This window comes from Panthera uncia, chromosome F2 (assembly GCF_023721935.1).
Source record: "Panthera uncia isolate 11264 chromosome F2, Puncia_PCG_1.0, whole genome shotgun sequence".
NCBI classification, from domain to species: domain Eukaryota; kingdom Metazoa; phylum Chordata; class Mammalia; order Carnivora; family Felidae; genus Panthera; species Panthera uncia.
Genome location: NC_064812.1, coordinates 3,459,334 through 3,479,410, shown reverse-complemented (window position 1 = coordinate 3,479,410; position 20,077 = coordinate 3,459,334). Strand labels below are relative to the sequence as shown.

General features: G+C 48.9%; 1 protein-coding gene across 2 annotated transcripts in view; it reads right to left on the bottom strand.

The window, feature by feature from the left end:
• Positions 1-20,077, bottom strand: part of TRAPPC9 (trafficking protein particle complex subunit 9) — a 566,939-nt gene that overhangs the window by 372,084 nt on the left and 174,778 nt on the right. For both annotated transcript variants that reach the window (XM_049633425.1, XM_049633426.1), the window contains one exon: positions 6,422-6,546. In XM_049633425.1, the coding sequence (XP_049489382.1) occupies positions 6,422-6,546 (125 nt within the window). The remainder of the gene's footprint in view (positions 1-6,421; positions 6,547-20,077) is intronic.

Below are 20,077 nucleotides of genomic sequence, written 5' to 3'. Positions count from 1 at the left end.
TTATTTCTAAAGTGTGGCCACTTCACACACCTCTTTTTTCAATCAAAAGAATGAATCAAAGAAGATTCTTCACAAAATATACAGAAAACCAGTCCCCAACATGGACAGACACAATCAGTGCTGGCAGAGAAGGGGACACAACCTTTCTGGGGGATCTCTTGAAGCACATGCTAGCCTTCCCCACTTGCACAGGGCGGGGGTGGGGGGGGGGTCCCTAGAAGCTGCTTTCACCGGGTTACTGGTTTCCATGACTACACCATTCCTCGGTGGTAATTTTACAGCTTTAGCACATTTCCAATTAGGTCACATTATTCGTGCTTCAGGGAGGACTGGGGAGCATGCTGAGCAGAGCCAGGAAGCCCCGTGACAGGGCCCCCCCCAAGCACAGCTCCCACACGGCTCCCTAGGAAAGCAGCCGGACCACAGAAGGCTTACTTGCACAACCTCACAGGTTTGCAGTTAGTTACCAGCACGACCGGGTCTCCTATGTGCCCGTGAATGCTCACGCACACCCCTTCTTGCCTGCCTGTCACCAGAGTGCCCTCCTCGGACTGCACACACAGGAGCCTGTCCTACTCAGGGTCCAACCCCAGGGTAAGAAGAAGTAACGTGGATTCAGCCCTTAATCCACCACCCGCACGCCTGAGCCAGCCACTCCCTAAATCTCCGTGTCCTTCCTTATCTAGTAGGCAGTTTGCCCAAATGGTGCACGTGTCTGAGCAAACATGGCACCTGGCACGGTTCCTGGCCTGCAGGACATACTTCACAAAGGTTAGTTCCTTTCCTTCCAGTTTTCTTGCTAAGAAACTGGGTGAGGAGGGTCCCCAGGCTGTCTGAAGTTTCAGTGTGGGTGGTGGGTACACAGAAAATGCTGAACGCCCAAGCCCAGCAGGGGCAGACCCTAAGGGTCTGGACACAGGATGGAGGGGAATGGGGTATCCAAGATCTACCAAGAGCTTGTACAAGTCAACACCCCAGAACCCAATAATCCAATGAAAAATGGGCAGCAGACGTGAACATTTCTCCCAGGATGACATCCAGAGGGCCAGATACGTGAAAAGATGCTCTTTCGTATTTTGACATAACTTACATCTTTTTATTTTGTGTATCCCTTAACTGCTTATTGAAGTTCTTGTCGATTTTACTATTTTCTCTTTCAATTCTCAAGCTACTTCTCAAGCGGCTGATCCACAATCTGTACCATTTGCCTTTAGCAGTGAGATGGTTTCTTTCCTGAATTTTTTTTTTTTTTGCTTCTATTTATGGCATTTTCTTTTCTGAAGACCCTTGGATATTCCTCGTGAGGCTTGGTTGGTGGTGCTGAGCTCCCTTAGACTTTGCTTGTGTTGGACACTCCTTGATCTCCTTCGATTACCAATAATAACCTTGCTGAGTGGACTACTCTTGGCTGTATGTTTTCCCCACCAGCACTCTTAACACACCCTACCAATGCTGTGGCCAGCCAAGCTTCTGCTCAACAGCCAGCCGAAAGGTCTATGGGATTTCCCTTGTAGCGAAGCATTTTTTCTCCTGCTTCCTTTAAGAGTCTCTCTACAACTTTTGGTATGTTGATTAGATGGTGATAGATCTTCATGTGGATCTCTCTGGGTTCTTATCTGGGTCTCTCTGTGCTTACTGGACCTTGAGGTCTGTTTCCTTCAGGTTAGGGAACTTTTCAGCCATTATTTCTTCACATACGTGTTCTTGTGCACACGCTCTCTCCCTCCCTCCCTCCCCTCCTTCTAGGAACCATACGGTGGCAATGTTAGCACATTTGGCATCATTCCAGAGATCCCTTCAACTACCCTCATTTTTTTTTAATTGTTTTCTTTTGGCAGTTCAGCCTCCTTGCTTTCCCATCCTGTCTTCCAGATGGCAGATCATGTGGCCCCTCTCATCTACAGTGAATCCCTCCGTGGGTCTTTCATTTGAGTTACTTATTCAAGCTCTGACTGGTTGTTGTTTCTATTTTCTCTCTCTTTGTCCAAGTTCTGAGTTCATTGACTTGTCTCAATTCAGGGAGGGTCTTAATACTTTGAACTCTTCAGGAGGCATGTTGCTTATAACTGTTTTGTTTAGTTATTTGAGATTTTGTCTTGTTCTTTCATCTGGAACATATTGCCATCTCCTCATTTTGTCTGTGCTCGTTTATATGTATCAGGTCAATCAGTTGCATCGTCTCCCAGTCTTCAAAGTAGAGGCCTTGTGGAGAAGTCATCCCCGGGTCCCACAAGTGCGCTCTGGCCCGGTCACCAGAACCGAGTTCTCCAGGCGTGTCCCTTGTGTTGACTGTATGCATCGTCCTGCTATGGCTGGGCTGTGACTGCTGCAAGCACACCTGTGGGCAGGGCTGGCTCAGAGGCCTAGCCGTAGCTGCTGGGAGTATGCTGGTGGGTGCAGCCGGCTCCCCTCCTCCCGGGGGCAGGACCCCTCTGGAAGGAGTTGGTCCTGCCTCAGGCTGCCTGCCAGGTACAGCAGGATGGGAGCCACCTGGAAGGGGCCTCTACAGGGGTAGGTGGGTGGGGCGGAGGGAGTCCACAGGGAACACCAGGAAGCAGCAAGCATTGCTAGCATGGGAGACAGAGGGTGTGCGAGTCTGCATCTGCCCATGTCGGGCCAACTAGGCTGGAAGGCTACACATGTCCAGCACCTCCTTTCCTAGAGAAACTTCCTACAGACCCCAGTCCCTCTAGCACATACCCTACAAGTAGTGAACACCCTCCTTCATCTATGGCACATGTGTTTCTGAAAAATGCAGCTCCGGAGCTGTCCCTGTGACCCAGTGATATAGCCCACAAGCCCTTTCAGAGAGAAGACTGAATTTCCTATAGCCCTCTGGTTTTGCTGGAGTGATGTCCCATTGATTTTCAAAGCCATAGGTCATGGGGGCTTGTCATCCCCAGGACAGGGTGTACCGAATGTGGGGCTTGATCCCTCGGTCCCTGGGGAGGACATCCACACCTAGGATAGCCCTTCCAATCGTGGGTGCCCCTGTAGGAGTTTGATTCCCCATCACATTTCAAAGTGGGGGCCTCTTTACGTGTTTAAGCTGCAGAGAATCCGTTGTACCTGTCTTGAGGTCATTCTCAGAGACAGCTGCTCCATTGTAGTTGGAGACTTGGTATGTCTGTCAGACAAGGGGAGCTCAGGATCCAGATACTCAGTCATCTTTAAAACTTACATTGTAGGGGCGCCTGGGTGGGTCAGTCAGTTAAGTGTCTGACTTCAGCTCAGGTCATGATCTCACAGTTTGTAAGTTCAAGCCCCACGCCGGGCTCTGTGCTGACAGCTCCGAGCCCGGAGCCTGCGTTGGATTCTGTGTCTCCCTCTCTCTCTGCCCCTCCCCCGCTCGCGCGCGCGCGCTCTCTCTCTCTCTCTCTCTCTCTCTCTCTCTCTCTCTCAAAAGTAAATTTAAAAAAAAAACATTTAAAAATAAATAAATAAAACTTACGTTGTAAAGAGGAATTTAGGATAGGCATTTTAGCAGTCACTATTGTGCCTTATATTCAATTCTTCCTGTACTCCAAAGCTCAAGGTCCTATTTCAATCTGATTTTCTCCACTCACTTAGAAACTTACTTCATGTTTTCATATTAGTCCTCTAATTGATCAACTGTAATCTCCACCCTTATAAATTCCTGGTGAAACCTCCGTAGCACCAAAAGCAAAGGTATATAGTTGATTCAAGTCCCTCTGTTTCTGGTTCCTATAGAACACATTACTTTATGGTCATAGATGTAATTAAAATGTCATAGGCATCTCAACAACAAAAAAAAGATGCTCATTATCACAGAAATACAAATCAAAACTGCCATGAGGTATCATCACACACCGATCAGAATGGCTAAAATCAACAACACAAGAAACAATAGGTGCTGGTGAGGATGTGGAGAAAGGCGAACTCTCACGCACTATTGGTGGGAATGCAAACTGGTGCAGCCACTCTGGAAAACCATATGGAGGGTCCTCAGAAAGTTAAAAATACAACTACCCTATAATCCAGGAATCACACTACCGGGTATTTAACCAAAAAATACAAAAACACAAAATCAAAAGGATACATGTGCCCCAATGTTTATAGCAGCATTATCAACAGTAGCCAAATTATGGAAGCAGCCCAAGTGGCCCCTGAGTGATGAATGGATAAAGATGCAGAAATATACAATGGAATATTAGCCGTACAAAAGAATGACATCTTGCCATTTGCAACAACATGCACAGGACTACAGAGTATAATGCTAAGCGAAATAAGTCAGAGAAAGACAAATACCTTAGATTTCACTCGTGTGTGGAATTTGAGAAACAAAATGAGCAAAGGAAAAAAGAGAAGCAAACCAAGAAACAGACTCTTAGAACAAACTGATGGTCACCAGAGGGGATGGGGAAATAGGTGATGGGGATTAAGGAGGCACCTGTCAACACCACGTGTTGTTTGGAATTGTCGAATCACTATCACATTGCATGTTAACTACACCGGAATTAGATTTCTTAACTTTTTAAAATTTTTTCTAATGTCTGTTTTTGAGAGACAGAGAGACAGAGCATGAGTGGGGGAGAGGCAGAAAGAGAGGGAGACACAGAATCTGAAGGAGGCTCCAGGCTCCGAGCTGTCAGCACAGGGCCCGACGCGGGGCTCGAACTCACGGACTGCGAGATCATGACCTGAGCCTAAGTCGGATGCTCAACTGACTGAGCCACCCAGGTGCCCCTGGAATTAAAATTTTTAAGAAGAGGCATTGGGACTCTGTTTCTCAGTAATTTTGGGAAAAGGCACAGAGAAAGAAGGTGTCACGGTGCAACCGACAGGGATTGGAGGGGGGACTGGTGGTGTCATCACCTCAGAGCCACGGTTCTCTCTTTGGAGGAGACCACCTACTCAGAAAGTTGTGTAGAACCTGTCCATTTGCATTCTCGTGACACAGGCCTGACACACAGGCCGCACCCAGCAAACGGAAACTCCAGTTGGGCACTTCCATTTAAGCACGTTTACACTCATCTTACATCTATACACACTTATCGCCCAAGAACTACAGCGCACCCAGCCTTGCAACGCTCAATTGAAGAAAACGCAATTGATGGCACAGCCACCACGACCCAACCGACTCTGAACGAGGACCTCCGGGATCCTGAGGTTCTGCCCTCGATTCCAAGAGTCTGTCCCGTGGGGAAGGCCACACGACGGTGGAGCGGAGCGGCGGAGGAAAGTGCCGGTCCTCGGGGGGCCTGGGCAGGGAGGAGAACCGACGACGGGCCAGGGCTGGCTGTCAGGAGGCCTCAGGGGACGTCACACCCAAGGACCCACGAGGACATCACTGCTGCAGCTTCCCCATCCCTCCGTGCCCGAACTCCCCCGACAGCATCCCGTGCCCTGCGGTTCCACCACACCTCCCTGCCTTCCTTCCCGCGCCGGGAAGCATCTTCCCACATCCAGTCCCCGGGCTCCCAGAGGAGCCCAAACCCGCAGTCGGGCTAGTGTGCGGGAGCCAGATGCTGGACAGCTCCCAGCTACACCAGCACCTCTCTCTCTACTGCGGCGCCCTCAGTGGCGGGGAGGACTCCCTGAAACCCGACTCCCTGTGACTTCCATCCACGGACAGGACCGCCGTCGACCAAAAGCAGCTGGCGTCCCTCTTGCCCTGACCTCTCCTCAGAGAGCATCCGTGCTCAACATTCTCCGTGCCACAACCAGCTTGGTCAAGCTCGGTGGGTGGGTCCCCTCGATCAACACCCCCCAAATGCTGGCGTCGAGACTGTACGCAGCACCCACAGGGCTGGGCCTCAACACACGCTCACTCAACAAGCCATTCTGGTGACCCTGCTGCCCGCACCCCCGCCGTAGCTGTGAAGGCCTTCGGCGCTCTCGCTACACCCCGTCCCTGTACAGGCGCAGACCGACAGAGCTTTCCCAAATGCTGTGGACGCCAAACTCCAAGCTCGGGCTCAGGCCCCTCCCAGGGCTCCTGGCAAACAGCGTCCTCTGCTCTGCCAGAAGTCCCTGGCACCTTTACACTAGCAGTGTGTATTCATTTTGACTTCCTCACCACTCAGAAACCAATTCGTGGTTGGTGGCCAAAAGATTAAGTTTCGGGATGAATACAGAGAATGGTCATTCAATAAATACAGTTTTCAAACAGGTAAAAGGTAGGAAACTTCCACTTTCATCACTGCACTCCTTGACTCAACCCCCAAATTCCCAGTATTTCATGGAAATGAGACTTAACCACACAATCATACAAGCTTCATTGCAACGGCTTTCCAAAACATGCCACAGGGAGAAATACTGAGGAACCAGCTTTCCACCAACACGATTCTCTTTCTTTCTTTTCTGAAGAGCACTCAACACTGCCTCCAGAAAGGCAGAGTGGCCGAAACCGAGAACACCAAGCCACCGAGCAGACCGTACCTGTGCAGGGTGGACTCACCTTCATGTGGCTCGGGTCTCCTGGTTTGCTGCCTTCAGGGGCGTTCACAGGCTTGCTCTCCACTCGAGGCCGAACGACCTGTCGAAAGGGACTGCACAGCGGAAAGCCACTCACGCTGATTCCATCTAAAAGTAAAATTTTAAGATGCTTTAGCACTTATAGAATATGGAGTATTTTAAAACCGGTTGGTTTCCCTGAACTTGAATTCAGGTATCAGTTTCGAACAAAAAGAAGGTAGACAATTTTACATGCGTATCTGTAACCAGCTCTGTCCCCAGTAAAGACCTAGAAACGATCACCAACACAGTACAGTAAGCATCCCTGACGTCCAGACCGTGGTCTCGAGTTCTCACTTGTTCACTTTTAGGGAAAAGCAGCCAGGGCAGGCTTCTCAAAGAAACGGATGACGCCAAGTCAGTGGCAGGAAACGTACGGGTGAGCTTGGACACCTCGTTCTACGCCAGAGCAAGGAAACCAACCAAGACAAGGGCTGGGTCAAAGGCCTCTGCACCCAACTGCAGAAGCTCCCTCTGGCCAAGAGGAGACAATGCAAACTCAAAGTGATAGTAAATCCAACTGATGGATGCTCTTCAGGTAGGTTTAAATCCGTATCTAATGGATCTAATTTAAATCCACATCTAGGGGCACCTGGGTGGCTCATTCAGTTGAACATCTGACTTGAGCTCAGGTCATGACCTCGCGGTTCGTGAGTTCAAGCTCCACATCGAGCTTGCCACTGTCAGCACGGATTCCACTTTGGATCTTCCATCCACCCGGCCCTCTCTCTGCCCCGCCCATGCTCACGCTCGCTCACTCCCAAAAATAAATAAAACGTGAAAAAAAATTAAATCCACATTTAATCCATGTGTTCGTTGTAATTTTCTTTTAAAGTCAATGGCCATCTGTGGAGGATAAGAATCTTGATTTTCCTGAAAATTGGTAAATTTAAAAAATCAAGCATTTATAAACTGTACAACTCAATAATCTCATGATGAGCAGCATGTATCTTTATAAAAGCATTCTAACAAAATGATAAAGAAGGGATAAAATCGGAGTACTATTTTACAACCCCTAGTCCAGGATTTTTCAACCTCAACACTGAGACGTGGGGCTGGACAATTCTCCCTGTTGGGGACTGTGCTGTGCAAGCAGGATGTATAGCAGCATCTCGGACCTCTACGCACAAGATGCCAGGAGCAACCTCCCCCCAAGTTGTAACCACCAACAATTGCCACACGTCCCCTGGAAAGGGGAGTGGGAGCAAAATCGTCCTGGTTGAGAACCACTGATCTGGACAAAGCACGGGCAATTAGCAACATCACAACGAGAGAAACAAGTGGGCATTCGCTGCCTCCTGACCTAAGAACACAAGACCACGCTGGACTTGCCAGAGGGATCAGAGGTGAACCTGATCCAGCTTCTGGATCCAGCTGCCCATTTTCAGGAAATGCAGGGGACGGAAGAACACCACAAGTGTTCAGAAGGACACCACAAGTGCTCCATCAACAAGCCCACGCTGTCGAAGTCTCCTTGGGCTGGATGTCCCAGCTTCCTCAACAGATAAATTATCAGGAAAAGGAAAGAGCAGGGTTACCTGCACATTAAGAGAAACTTAAACAATCAACTCGTCTATGTAGGGACATACTCATATGCTAAGACTATAAGTAAGTAAAGCTAAGTACTGACTAGAAATCAGGACGGTGCTCCCTTTGGGGGTAAAGATGGGGCAATGAGAGGCTATCCAGCTGGCAAAGCTCTAGATTTTGATCCAGGTCCTAGTTAGAAGAGTGTTACCTTCTAACAACTCATCAAACTATTTATTTGTTTTGTATCATTTTCATCTTTTTTTTTTTTTAATTCCCGTATAATCAACACAGCGTTAGGAGTTTCAGGTGAACAATATATTGATCCAACAATTCTACACGCTACTCAGGGCTCAAGATACCCTAATCCCTTCACCTATGTCACCGTCCCCCACTCACCTCCAGAATCTGTTTCTAATGTCACCCTAAAAAGCTTTAGAAACACAGTTCTGTTTTTATTTTCAAAAAATTTTTAACTGACTTTTCAAGTAAGTGTTAGGATTCACATGTATGTGTGCCAGACCCCCTACTTTCTGGGACACTGTTCCATTTGCAAACAAGTCTATTTATATGGACAGGTCTGAAGTGACAGATACCTAAGTATCTATTGCTGGAAACAAGTTCCCAACGAGCTAAGAAGACTCCAGCTGAGTTAGTTTATTGAACAATAGTTTTATTATTCAAGAACATAAAGAGACGCTGTCCTGTTAAGTAAAACTCAAGTAGTTGGAGCTGTGTAACAAATCAGCTGGCATGCACAAGTGTACCCCCAGTGTGTCAAGTACGAGAGACCTCTAGCACAGACCAGGCTAACGGAACAAGTTGCCAGAGGCCACGTGTGTGAGAACTGAAAACCACTAATTTCGGCTTAAGATACATGGGAACAGACACAAGAGAAAAACAAACAGCAAAAACTGAGATTGGTAAGATACCAGCTCCTTTCTGTAAGGTATTTTATGGCTTGTAAACTTGCCCCCATCTTACAGAAGAGCCATGAATAACCTCCCCGAGGTCAGAGTGGCAGTAACTGATCCTGGGACAGGCTACCCCACACCAAGGGACTATCCATCTAGTAACCTGGATGGCTGGGTCCCACAAGTAGGTCAAACCGCACAGGGACAAAGTGAGTATCGGGGCATTACCTCTGCAGACAGCAGGCTAGGCAATTCAGACCAACTCAGCCACAGAGAACAATACAGAACACAAGACAGCCTTCAAATCTCTTCAAGGTGCTGGAGAAGCAGCAAGGCAGTGAGTAACCACAGGGCCGTGATCTGGCAGAAGAAGAAACTACTTAGGCGGGAGGTGGCACTAAATTTCCTTAGACGCCTCAGGGTGCCTGCAGATTCCAGAAGAGTTGACCGAGAAGCTGAGAATCGGGGCAGAGCCTCTGACAAACTCTCAGCACAAAGTAGGAAGTGTCCCCCAGGCAGAGCAGAAGGAGGTCCCAGAAGCTTTTAGGGGAGGCACCAAAAGATGACCCCATAAGTGAAGGGTAGACTGGAAAGAAAGCAGGCTCCCAGGGGCCACGGCCCAGCCTTGAACTGGGTCGGTCCTTCTAGCCAGATTCTGGCAATTCTGCCAGAATCCATTCCTTGTCACCTCTATTCTACCCCGTGTCTTCTCATCTTTGTGCTTTTCCCATTCTCTTCCCTCTGACAACCATCTATGTGTTTCCTCGTGTCCCGCTGTTAGTTAACATGCTGCCTGTTCCATCACGTGTCCCCTCGTCACTGTGGCAGAAAGCAAGGACTCTTCCTCGGAGTCCAACCACCTGTCCACCCCGAGGCCCGTGCCTACTGCACGCAGAACGTGTCCAGGAAGACAGGAAGGCATACAGGCCAGGAGCTGCTGGCTGAGGTATCTTTGCCAAGTTACTTAAACTCTGAGCTTTCAATTCCTCATCCCCAAAATGGGACCAACCAGAACCTGTCAACTGCATGCTTCTCTGCAAGAACGAGTTACAACACACCAAATATTTGTCACAATGCTGGGCACCTGGCAAGCATTCAACAAAAACAGGTATTATTATTAGAGCAACTTACACACATTAGAGATTCCTTAGCGGACTACAGACTCCTTGAAGACACAATTCTTGCTTCATTATTCTATCCCTTACAGTAGCTCACACAGGCTGCAGCAAATCAAACTCTCAGTAAATATTAAAGCAACGACTAAGCTATAGGGTCAGATAGGATACTCCGTTTGCACACCACGTTCACCCAAAGTCCCATCACCCCAAAGTCACAGTCAACCATCAGCTCCGGGTTAGGCGAAATTCCATCATGCAAAGTCCCAGCCCACAGCTGTTACAGTTGAAGGAGCTTCCCCTCCCCGCTCTCCCAGTACCATGGGCACCATCTAGAAAAACTCTCCACCACACCATGGGGCCTGTGAGGGGGCTAGCACTATGAACACAGACACTGCAAAACATAAACCCCACACTTCTCAGCACCGTGCCCTAGACACGAGGTCAGATGGAGCCTGTGAACCAGCACAGCGCTCAAGACGACCCACAGTCACTTAGCCCCTAGGTCACCCTCTGCTGAGTTAAGGTCAGGTGCCCAAAATATTTTAAATGTGAGCACTGTCACTCTGACTCCCACACTCACACACAGCCTGGGACAGAGTCTTCTGCTCTCCCCCAGGCAAAGCTCCCATCATCAGCAAATTACACAAACACCACCAGCCCCCAAAGGACACAGATTCTTTTTTACCATGGAAATACGAGTCCTTTCTCACACTAACACACTGCTAAGGTCTCCTTTCCTGCAAGTGGTCCAGAGCCCTGGATGGCAAGGGGAGGGTGCCGTAAAGCCAGCCCCCCCTCTGTTCCTTGTTCCTTCTCCAGCAGCTGGTTTTGGTGGGACTAGGGGTGGCCCAAATCCAGCCGTGGCCAGAAACGGAAGTGTCGTGTCAACAGCGGCTGATCCAGACAGGAGGCACCAGAAGGGCCACACGTGGACTTTGTAGATTTCATGTACAAATTCTAAAGGGCAGAAGTTGGGGACGGAGGCATCTTCCTTTGAATCAAATGCTATGAAGACATAGGCATTCTTCCCAACACATCGAGAGAATCTGAGCAAGTCACAAAACCCTATGAACCTCCGTTTTCTTAGCTTGAAAATGGCAACCAACTCAAGGTGATCTATGAAAATATAAATCTGCAATGTCTCTGAGCTAGAAGGATCTAGGCTATGCACTTAGAAAAAAGAAAAAAAAGCTGAAAATTAGATCTGAAATTTGCCTCCTTTTTGGACAGAGACCTCAAAACTTCAAAGAAACCTCAAAAACCTGTCATCTTGAAGCACAGAAAAATACAACCAAAGCCCCTCCACAGCTTCTTTATAGACTATTCTGCCCTCTGATCCAACCGCGGGTGAAAGAAGGAATGCGTAAGTAGGAGCGGAGGCAGAAGGGAGCTATCTGAAGGTTGGAAGATGAGCCTCGGCCCACACAAGGATGGGGCTGGAGAGAAGAGGCGGCTGCAGAGCGGGGGAGGGGAGAGACGGAGCAAACCACCCGCCGCGCCCGTGGAGGGGCCGCTCGCCAGCTGGGCCAGGCCGCAGGGGAGAAAATTCTGCTCACTCACTCGGGCAACTTTTCTGCCAGCACGGGCCATCACAAATAGAACAGAGAACAGATTGCAGTGGCAATTACTGGGAAGACAAGACCAAAAAAGTGACAAACAGGAAGGCGGTCTAGTGGGAAGACCAGAGAGGAGTGGATTCTCGGGGTATTTAAGAATGGATGAAACCGCGAGATCACCATGAATCAAATGGAGCTTGACAGAACTTCATAGTTACTGTTTACAGCGCTCAACTTTTCCATTAAGAGCGTTTCTGTGGGCAATTCAGAGGTACGATTCTGTACGCGAAAAGAGCCCGCTCCCGAATTCAGCTCCAGCACAACCACGGTGACCACTCGGGAGGAGGGCAGCTCAAAGTGGGACCCGCGTGGCAGAAACCAATGGCAGGCACAACCAACAGCTGCAGTGACGAGGGGCGGTGACGGCGTCTCCACGTGCCAGGCCCTGGCAGGGGCCATCGAAGGTCCCTCACTCCCCGCGGGGCAGCGCTGTCTTCTCGGCTCCACGGAGGAGGAGGCCGAAGAGTCTGAGAACATTGGTAACACCGCACAGTTCGTCAGACGCGGAGCCAGAACTCGGGACTGTCGGATCTGTGACCACCCGGAAAAACCGCGACAACACACGTCAGTGCCCCCATGAGCTTCCAGGACAGCTCGCCAGCCAGAGTGTGGTGCGGTATGCCACACAGCCCTCAACCTGCCTTAAGGAGCCTCACAACGGCTTAGCGTCCACCTCCACTGGTGGGTCTCCTCAAGCAATGGGTCCATTTTTGCACCTTCCAAAGAAAGTAAGGCTTCAGGCAGAGTATCAACTTCTCTTGCGACAAGTTACAGGCGCTGGAATAAAACAAAACTAGGACAAAATACATTTACAAAAGCAAAAGGAGACAACAATCTCCCAGGGGGAGTTGGTCAGAATATGCAGTTCCAGGTAGGATATATTTTGAAGATGCATTTTCATTTATTCTTAAAAAAATCAATGGGTGCCGGGGGGGGGGGAGGGGGAAGCCCATCTGGTTATCATAAAATACAAGAAAACCGAAGGAATACAAGCATTTGGCTCAGAAATTAGCCAATACTCATCCTCAACTTGCATAGAGAAAGCAGGGAGTTCATTCATTCAGAAACTTTAGGATAGGCTTAGGAGAGAAAGTTCATGTAGAAACAGCAACCTTCATAAACCATTCACACAAAACCATCCTCACACCCACGGCAGGCCGGCTCTCACACTAGCCTCCCTCTGTTGGATGCTCAGTCTCGATCCTGTGAGGACTCCCCACTCCAGGCCCTGTGCCCTCACTGACCTTTGGAACCTTCATGTACGTGATGCTTAAAAACTACCCGCTGAGCCCATGAAGGGTTCCCAACTAGCTACCCTAGGCCCACACACATGAGCTGAGCCCATGAAGGGTTCTGGGTGGTTCCCAACTAGCTACCCTAGGCCCACACACATGAGCTCCTTGGGATTTCACTTATTGGTAGAACACTCATTTATTCCCACACTCCCACCCCCAAACCTGCTCTGACCTCTGAACACTCCCATGTACCCCCTGCACCTCCTCATTATCCATCAGCCCCCTTACGTCCCTGTCTGCCCTCTCCAGCCTTCGCTTCCACAGTCGAACCACAGGTCACAGAGCATCGTCCGTAAAGGATCCGACAGTAAACACTTGAGGCTTTGTGGGCCGCAGGTCTCTGCCACAGCTACTCAGCTGAGCTGCTGTCGGGCACAAGCAGCCGCCAACATCCAGAAACGCATAGAGATGGCTGCGTTCCAGTAACACCAAGACAGGCAGCAGGCCCGGGGCTGGCGGCTGGGCCACAGTCGGAGACACTCACCTGCACTTACAACACCCCATCCCCCAGGAAAGCACCCATCACTCCCCTGCCTGCTCCTCCCTCGACCCACCTGACAAGGCCCCACTCCAGGCTAAACCCCAGTCTACCTTCTCTGTAGGGGCACCTGAAGCCCAAGGTCAATGGGGAAAACCATGCACTGGGCCCAGCAGGCTGCCTTCAGACCCACCACCACACACCTGGGGCCCATAGTCACCATGTGCGTAAGGTGGCCCCCAGATGAGTCTTCCCTCTCCTCACATGTCACTATCACCCACTCCCCTGCCTCCTCCCCACTGAGCAGCCAAACCCAAGGGGAGCAGAGAGACAACCAGAGGAGAGGGGAGGACCACCCATCTCCCATCACTGGGCCTAGGACTGCACTTGGGGTCCTGTTAAGGGACAGCCTGGCTCATCCCATTTCCCGGGTGCTCCCTGTGAACACCCTCCCTGTGCGGTCAGCAGCTCTGCCCCCTCCCCTACCACAGCTCTTTCTTTTAACACCCCTACTGAGATGTAACCAGCACAGAATAACCACCGAAGTTTAAAGCATCCAACCGGAGGAGCGGACATTCGTAACACCATCAGCGCAATGGGGATCGTGAATATATCCATCAACTAAGCTTGCCTGTGCGTCCTCGCATCCACCCCCCAAATGCCGTCCTCCCCAAGCCCAAGCCTCCTCCCAGCCCCATGTAAGCACTGCCGTCACCATAAAGGAGTTCACATTTTCCAGAAGTTAATCCAGATGGCATCATACACATTAGATACTGTTTTCTGTCAGGCTTCCGTCACAAGGCATCCTCCTCTTAGACTAATTCCAACATACTGCATGCATCCAGGCTGGACTCCTTTTAATTGCTGAATAGTATTCCAACGAATGCCTGTAACAATCTGCTTACCCATTCACCTAATTTATGAGCCCTCAGGCTGCTTTGAGTTTTTATTACAAATATAGCCGCTCTGAACACGTGTGTCCTAGTCACTGTATGGACACATGCTTTCACTGCTCTTGATTAAATTTCTAGGAGTAAAATGGCTGGGTCACATGGTAAGTATAGGTTTGATTTTCCCAGACAGTTACTGATGAGCTACTAACGTTTGCAAATAAGTCAAAAGGACTCCAAAGAACAAGGAAGAGAGCACCAAAAATGAGCAGGCGACCTGAGAAAGAACACAGCGTGACCTCTAAAAAGGAGAAACAGGGCAACGCAAACGCTCATCAAAGAGCGCACCCGAAAATCGGCCATCCCCGACGGAAGACCCCAGGCGCGGCTCTACCCGACCGCACACGACACATACGTCCGTGCAGGAGAGCACCCGTGGGTCCCCTCCAGGGGCATGTGTGGAAGTCCGGGCCACAGCAAGGCCTCCTCCCAGCGCCCAAGGTGTACGGCATGCTGCAAGAGCCAAGTTCCAGGAAGCTCCTACCTTGCAGCCTACTGGTAGCGGTCCCCTTTGTTGGGAAGGAATGCCATTTGAGTCCCCGGCTGCACAGGAGCCCAACCACAGCAGACGTTAAGACCATTTCCTACTTCTGTTGACAGGACAGTATTCAATCTTCTCCTCCCAAGACGCTCAAGTGGACACAACTGAAGCAGGGGACACTGAACCCCAGATAAGGACATTTGTGGCCACTAGAGACAGGGCCTAGAAACGCGTGACCAGAACGCAGACTTCTCTTCTCGCAACATCTTCAAGAGAAGCCAACACTTCCCAGCCGCTGGCCACCCTGGCGCTCCACTGACCGAGACAGACCGCACCACCAGAGTCGGGACAAGGACCCTGGCATGGACCACAGACCCCTGCACTAACCTGACTCTGGCCGGAAGCCCCTCAGGGCAGGAACAGTGACCTTCCACCTGTACTTGAACCATCTGTCACGGCACATAGCACATGGGGGAACTATCTGCTGGGTTAACAAATGCATCTACATCCTTCGGTCAATTACTAAGCGACGGGAAACACCTCTCACCGTCAGGCCGCTGCACGGCACACAGGTGGCACAGGGCAGACCTCCAGGGCCATCACTCAGACGGGCGGGGACGCGCAGGCCCCTGAAGCTGCCTGATGGGACGGCCCGAGCTTCGAGCCTGCATCTGGAAGCTCCTAATCAAAAGGAGGGAACCAATGATTTTGTGAATGAGTCACTTCATGGAGGAATAATCATCCAAGGACTATATTCCAAAACACCAATAAGTCACTTCTCTGTAGAATAAGAAGGCCAGAATGGGTTGCTTTGAAAAGAGGTGCGTTCCTCATCACCATGCTGGGCCAAGCCGGAAATGGCAAACTTCTTAGCCAAGACCTTGGGGACAACTGGCACGAGGACAAAGTGTGGTGACCTGGCCCTTGTCTCTCCTTCTTGAAGCAGCTGTCGGGTCATCCAGGGCCCCCATGTCCCACTAGCCCAGGCCTTCTCCCTGTGCACATAGAGGAGGGGAGTCCCATGGGACCAGGAGACAGGAGGCCCTGGGTTCCAACCGCAGGGTATCCCCATGTCTGGCCACAAGTGGACTGCTGACCAGAGTCTGGACATGGAACCAGAGCTCTGCCAACCTGCCCCCCACCTTGGGGAGGACATCCCGGCTCCCTGTTCGACAGCACGAGTGAGGACGAGCTCCTCGCAGGTTCCCGCTCTGGGTCTTACAGCTTTTACATCTTGTTTACATGCATTACTCCATTTCTACTTCAAGAAACACAAATAAATGAACATCATTTCTCCAAAGAAAGCTGCAGAAAAAGCTCAATTAGCATATGTTATTTTGGGATAAAAATCAGGCAAACAAAACCAGAGTACTGCCAGTTTGAAATTGGAAGTAAACGCCTTTTCACAAGATAATCAAGGGAGAGTGGTGGTGTCCCAAGGCAAATAATGACATGTGCCTGTTCTCCTCTTAGAAACAAGAGATGCAAAGTACGGTCCGAATGTTTTGTGTACCCTTCACAGCACTCCGTGAGCACAGAGCACCCCCAAAACACAGGGAACATCATTACCTCGGTAGTCACCCAGCCAAGCCACAGTTTCCTGTCGGAACACCAATTTAAAAAGTTATCAAAAGTACACCCCAGTCTCCCACAAAACCCTTCTTCCCCAACAAATCAATGTTCATACCTACAGGCACATGCTCATAAGGACTAACATGCACACCGTTCCAAAAACTTGCTTTCCTCTTTCTGCCACGAGGTTTTGTGTTTTTTTTTTTAAGTTTATTTATTTTGAGACAAAAAACACATGCACATGAGTGGGGGAGGAGCAGAGAGACAGGAGGAGAGAGAATCCCCAGCAGGCTCCACACTCAGCATGGAGTCCAGTGCAAGGCTTGATCGCACAAACCATAAGATTGTGACCTGAGCAGAAATCAAGAGTCAGACACTTAACCAAGTGAGCCAACCAGGCGTCCCTGCCACAGGGTTTTCACCCACACATAAAGAACATTTTCCCCAGCTCACCCATTACCTGGACACCAAAGCCAGGCAAACACTACAGAAAACTACAGACCAATATGCCTGCTGCAACCAGATGCAAAACTCCTTGATATAACATTAGCAGGGGCTCTTGGGTGGCTCAGTTCGCTAAGCATCCAACCTCAGTTCGGGCCATGGTCTCACAGTCATGAGTTCAATCCCTGCATCGGTCTCCATGCTGGCAGTGCAGAGCCTGCTTAGGATTCTCTCCCCGCACCCCCCCTCCAACTCTCTCTCTCTCTGCCCCTCTCCCCTGCTCATGCTTTCTCTCTCAAAATAAATAAACTTAAAAAAAAAAAAAAAACAGTAGCAAACAAATTCAACGGCACATTTAAAGGAGTATATACCATGATCAAGTAGGATTTATCCCTGGGATGCAAAGACAGTTTAACATACATAAGTCGATAAATGTGATACACCATGCTAACAGAAGGAAAGAGAACAATCCTATCATCTCAGTCGATATAGGAAAACCATTTGCCCACTTCAAAATCTTTTCATGATAAAAGCCCTCAGAACTGGGTGTTGAAGGACGTACCTCAACATAATGAAGGGCATATAGGACAAGCCCAGTTACCATACCCAATGGCAACAGCTTGCAGCTTTTCCTGAGATCAGGCACAAGACAAGGTGGCCCACGCTCACACGTGTTCAACTTAGTGTCCAAAGTCCTTGCCAGAGCCATCAGGCAAGATTAATAAAAGGCATCCAAATCAGAAAGGAACAAGAAAAAATGGCTTTACTTGCAAATGCTCTGATCTTAAATATAGGAAATCCTTAAAACTCAACCAAAGGGGGAAAAGAAACACATTAGGTCTAATCAAATTTAATCAACTTGCAAGATAATAACATTAGTACACCAAAGTCAATCGCTTTTCTATGTGCTAACAAAGAAATGCCTGAAAAATAAAGACAACAATCTCAATCACAATAGCATCAAAATCAAGAAAACACCTATGAATAAATTTACCTAAGAAAGTGAAAGATCTGAACACTGAAAACTGTACAACTTCAATGAAAGAAACTGACACAAATAAATGGAGATATCCCGTTTATGGGCTGGAAAAATATTGTTTAAAATGTCCCTACTACCCTAAGCCATCTATAGATTCAATACAATCCCTATCGAAATTCCAATGCATTTTTCACAGAAAAAGAACAAGCAATCCTAAAATCTGCACATAGCCACAAAAGACCCCGAGGAGCCAAAGCAGTCCTGAGGAAAAAAGACAAAATCGGAGGGATCACACTCCCGGATTTCAAACTCTACTAGGTAGCTGTAGTAATCAAAACAGCATGGCACGGGCATAAAAACAGACACGCATACTACGGAGACAGAACAAGAGCCCAGAAATAAACTCTCACAGAGACTGTCAACTAATATTTCACAGAAGAGCCAATAATACTCAGCGGGGAAAGGATAGTTTCTGAGATAAGTGCCGTCGGGGGAAGCGGATAACCACACGCAGAAAAAGGACACCGGAGCCTTATCTCACACCAGGCACAAAAATTAACTCAAAAGAGATTAAGACTTCAACAGATGAACTCCAGCAAAGAAGCTCCTGGAAGGAAACAGGAGAAAACCGCCATAGCATTGGTCGTGGCAGCCGTGTCTTCATGGGACACCAAGGAGCAAGGAACCAAAGCGAAGACAACACGTGAGACTACCAAGTAAGCACAGCCAGAGAAACTATCGACACATTGAGAAGGCAGCCTACAGAATGGGAGAAAATCTCTGCCAATCATGTATTTGGCAAGGGGTTAACATCAAAATATATGAAGACCTCACACAGCTCAGGAACAAATCAGCAATCTGATTAAAAAAGGAGAAGAACCGGGCTGCCTGGGTGGCTCAGCCTGTTGAACATCTAACTCTTGATTTCGGCTCAGGTCACGATCTCACAGTTTTTGGTTTTGAGCCCCATGTCGGGTTCGGTGCTGGCTGTGCTGAACCTGCTTGGGATTCTCCCTCGCTTGCTCCCTCCTGCTCCCGCTCCCTCCCTCTCCCCTGCTCATGCACTAGTTCATGTGCATTCAAAATAAACTATAAAAAAAAAAAAAAATGAGAAGGGGCACCTGGGTGGCTCAGTCAGTTGAGCATCCAACTTGGGCTCAGGTCATGATCTTGCAGTTCATGGGTTCAAGTCCTGCATCAGGCTCACTGCTGTCAGTGCAGAGCCCACTTTGGATTCTCTGTACCCCTCTCTCTCTGCCCCTCCCCTGCTCATGCTCTCTCTCAAAAGCAAAACATTTTGGGGGCGCCTGGGTGGCTCAGTCAGTTAAGCCTCCGACTTCGGCTCAGGTCATGATCTCGCGGTTCGTGAGTTCAAGCCCTGCGTCAGGGCTCTGTGCTGACAGCTCAGAGCCTGGAGCCTGCTTTGGATTCTGTGTCTCCCTCTCTCTCTGCCCCTCCCCTGCTTATGCTCTGTCTCTCTCTGTCTCAAAAATAAGTAAAACATTAAAAAAAATTTTTTTAAATAATAAAAATAAAACTTTTTTTTTAATGAAAAGAACCAAGTATTTCTCCAAGGATGAACTACTAATGGCAACAAGTACATGAAAAGGAGTTCAACATCACTAAACATCAGGGAAATGCAAATCAAACCACAATGAGCTATCATCTCACACTGATTATGACAGCAGTCATCAAGAGACAAGAGACAAGAGACAGGAGTTGGCAAGGATGTGGAGAATAGGCAATCCTTGCACTGTGTTGGTGGGAATGTAAATTTGTGCACCCACTGAGGAAAACAGTATGGAGATTCCTCAGAAATTTACAACCACCATATGATCCAGCCAGTTCTGAGTAGATTTCCAAAGGAAATGAAAACAGCATCTCGAGACGTCGGACTCCCATGCTTATTGTAACATTATAGCCAAGATACGAAATCCACCTAAATATCCATCTACAGATGAGTGGATATATACAGATGAGTGGTCTGTATACGATTCGATATTATTCCTTGATAAAGAAGGAAACCTTACTATTTACAACAGTATGGATGCACTTTGAGGACATACTAAGTAAAATAAGTCAGAGAAAGACAAATACTGTAGGATACCACTTCTATGTGGAATCGAAAAGAGCCAAATACATAGCAACAGAAAGAATGACAGTTACCAAGGGCTGAGATATGGGGAAAATGGGGAAAATGGGGAAAATGGGGAAAATGGGGAAAAT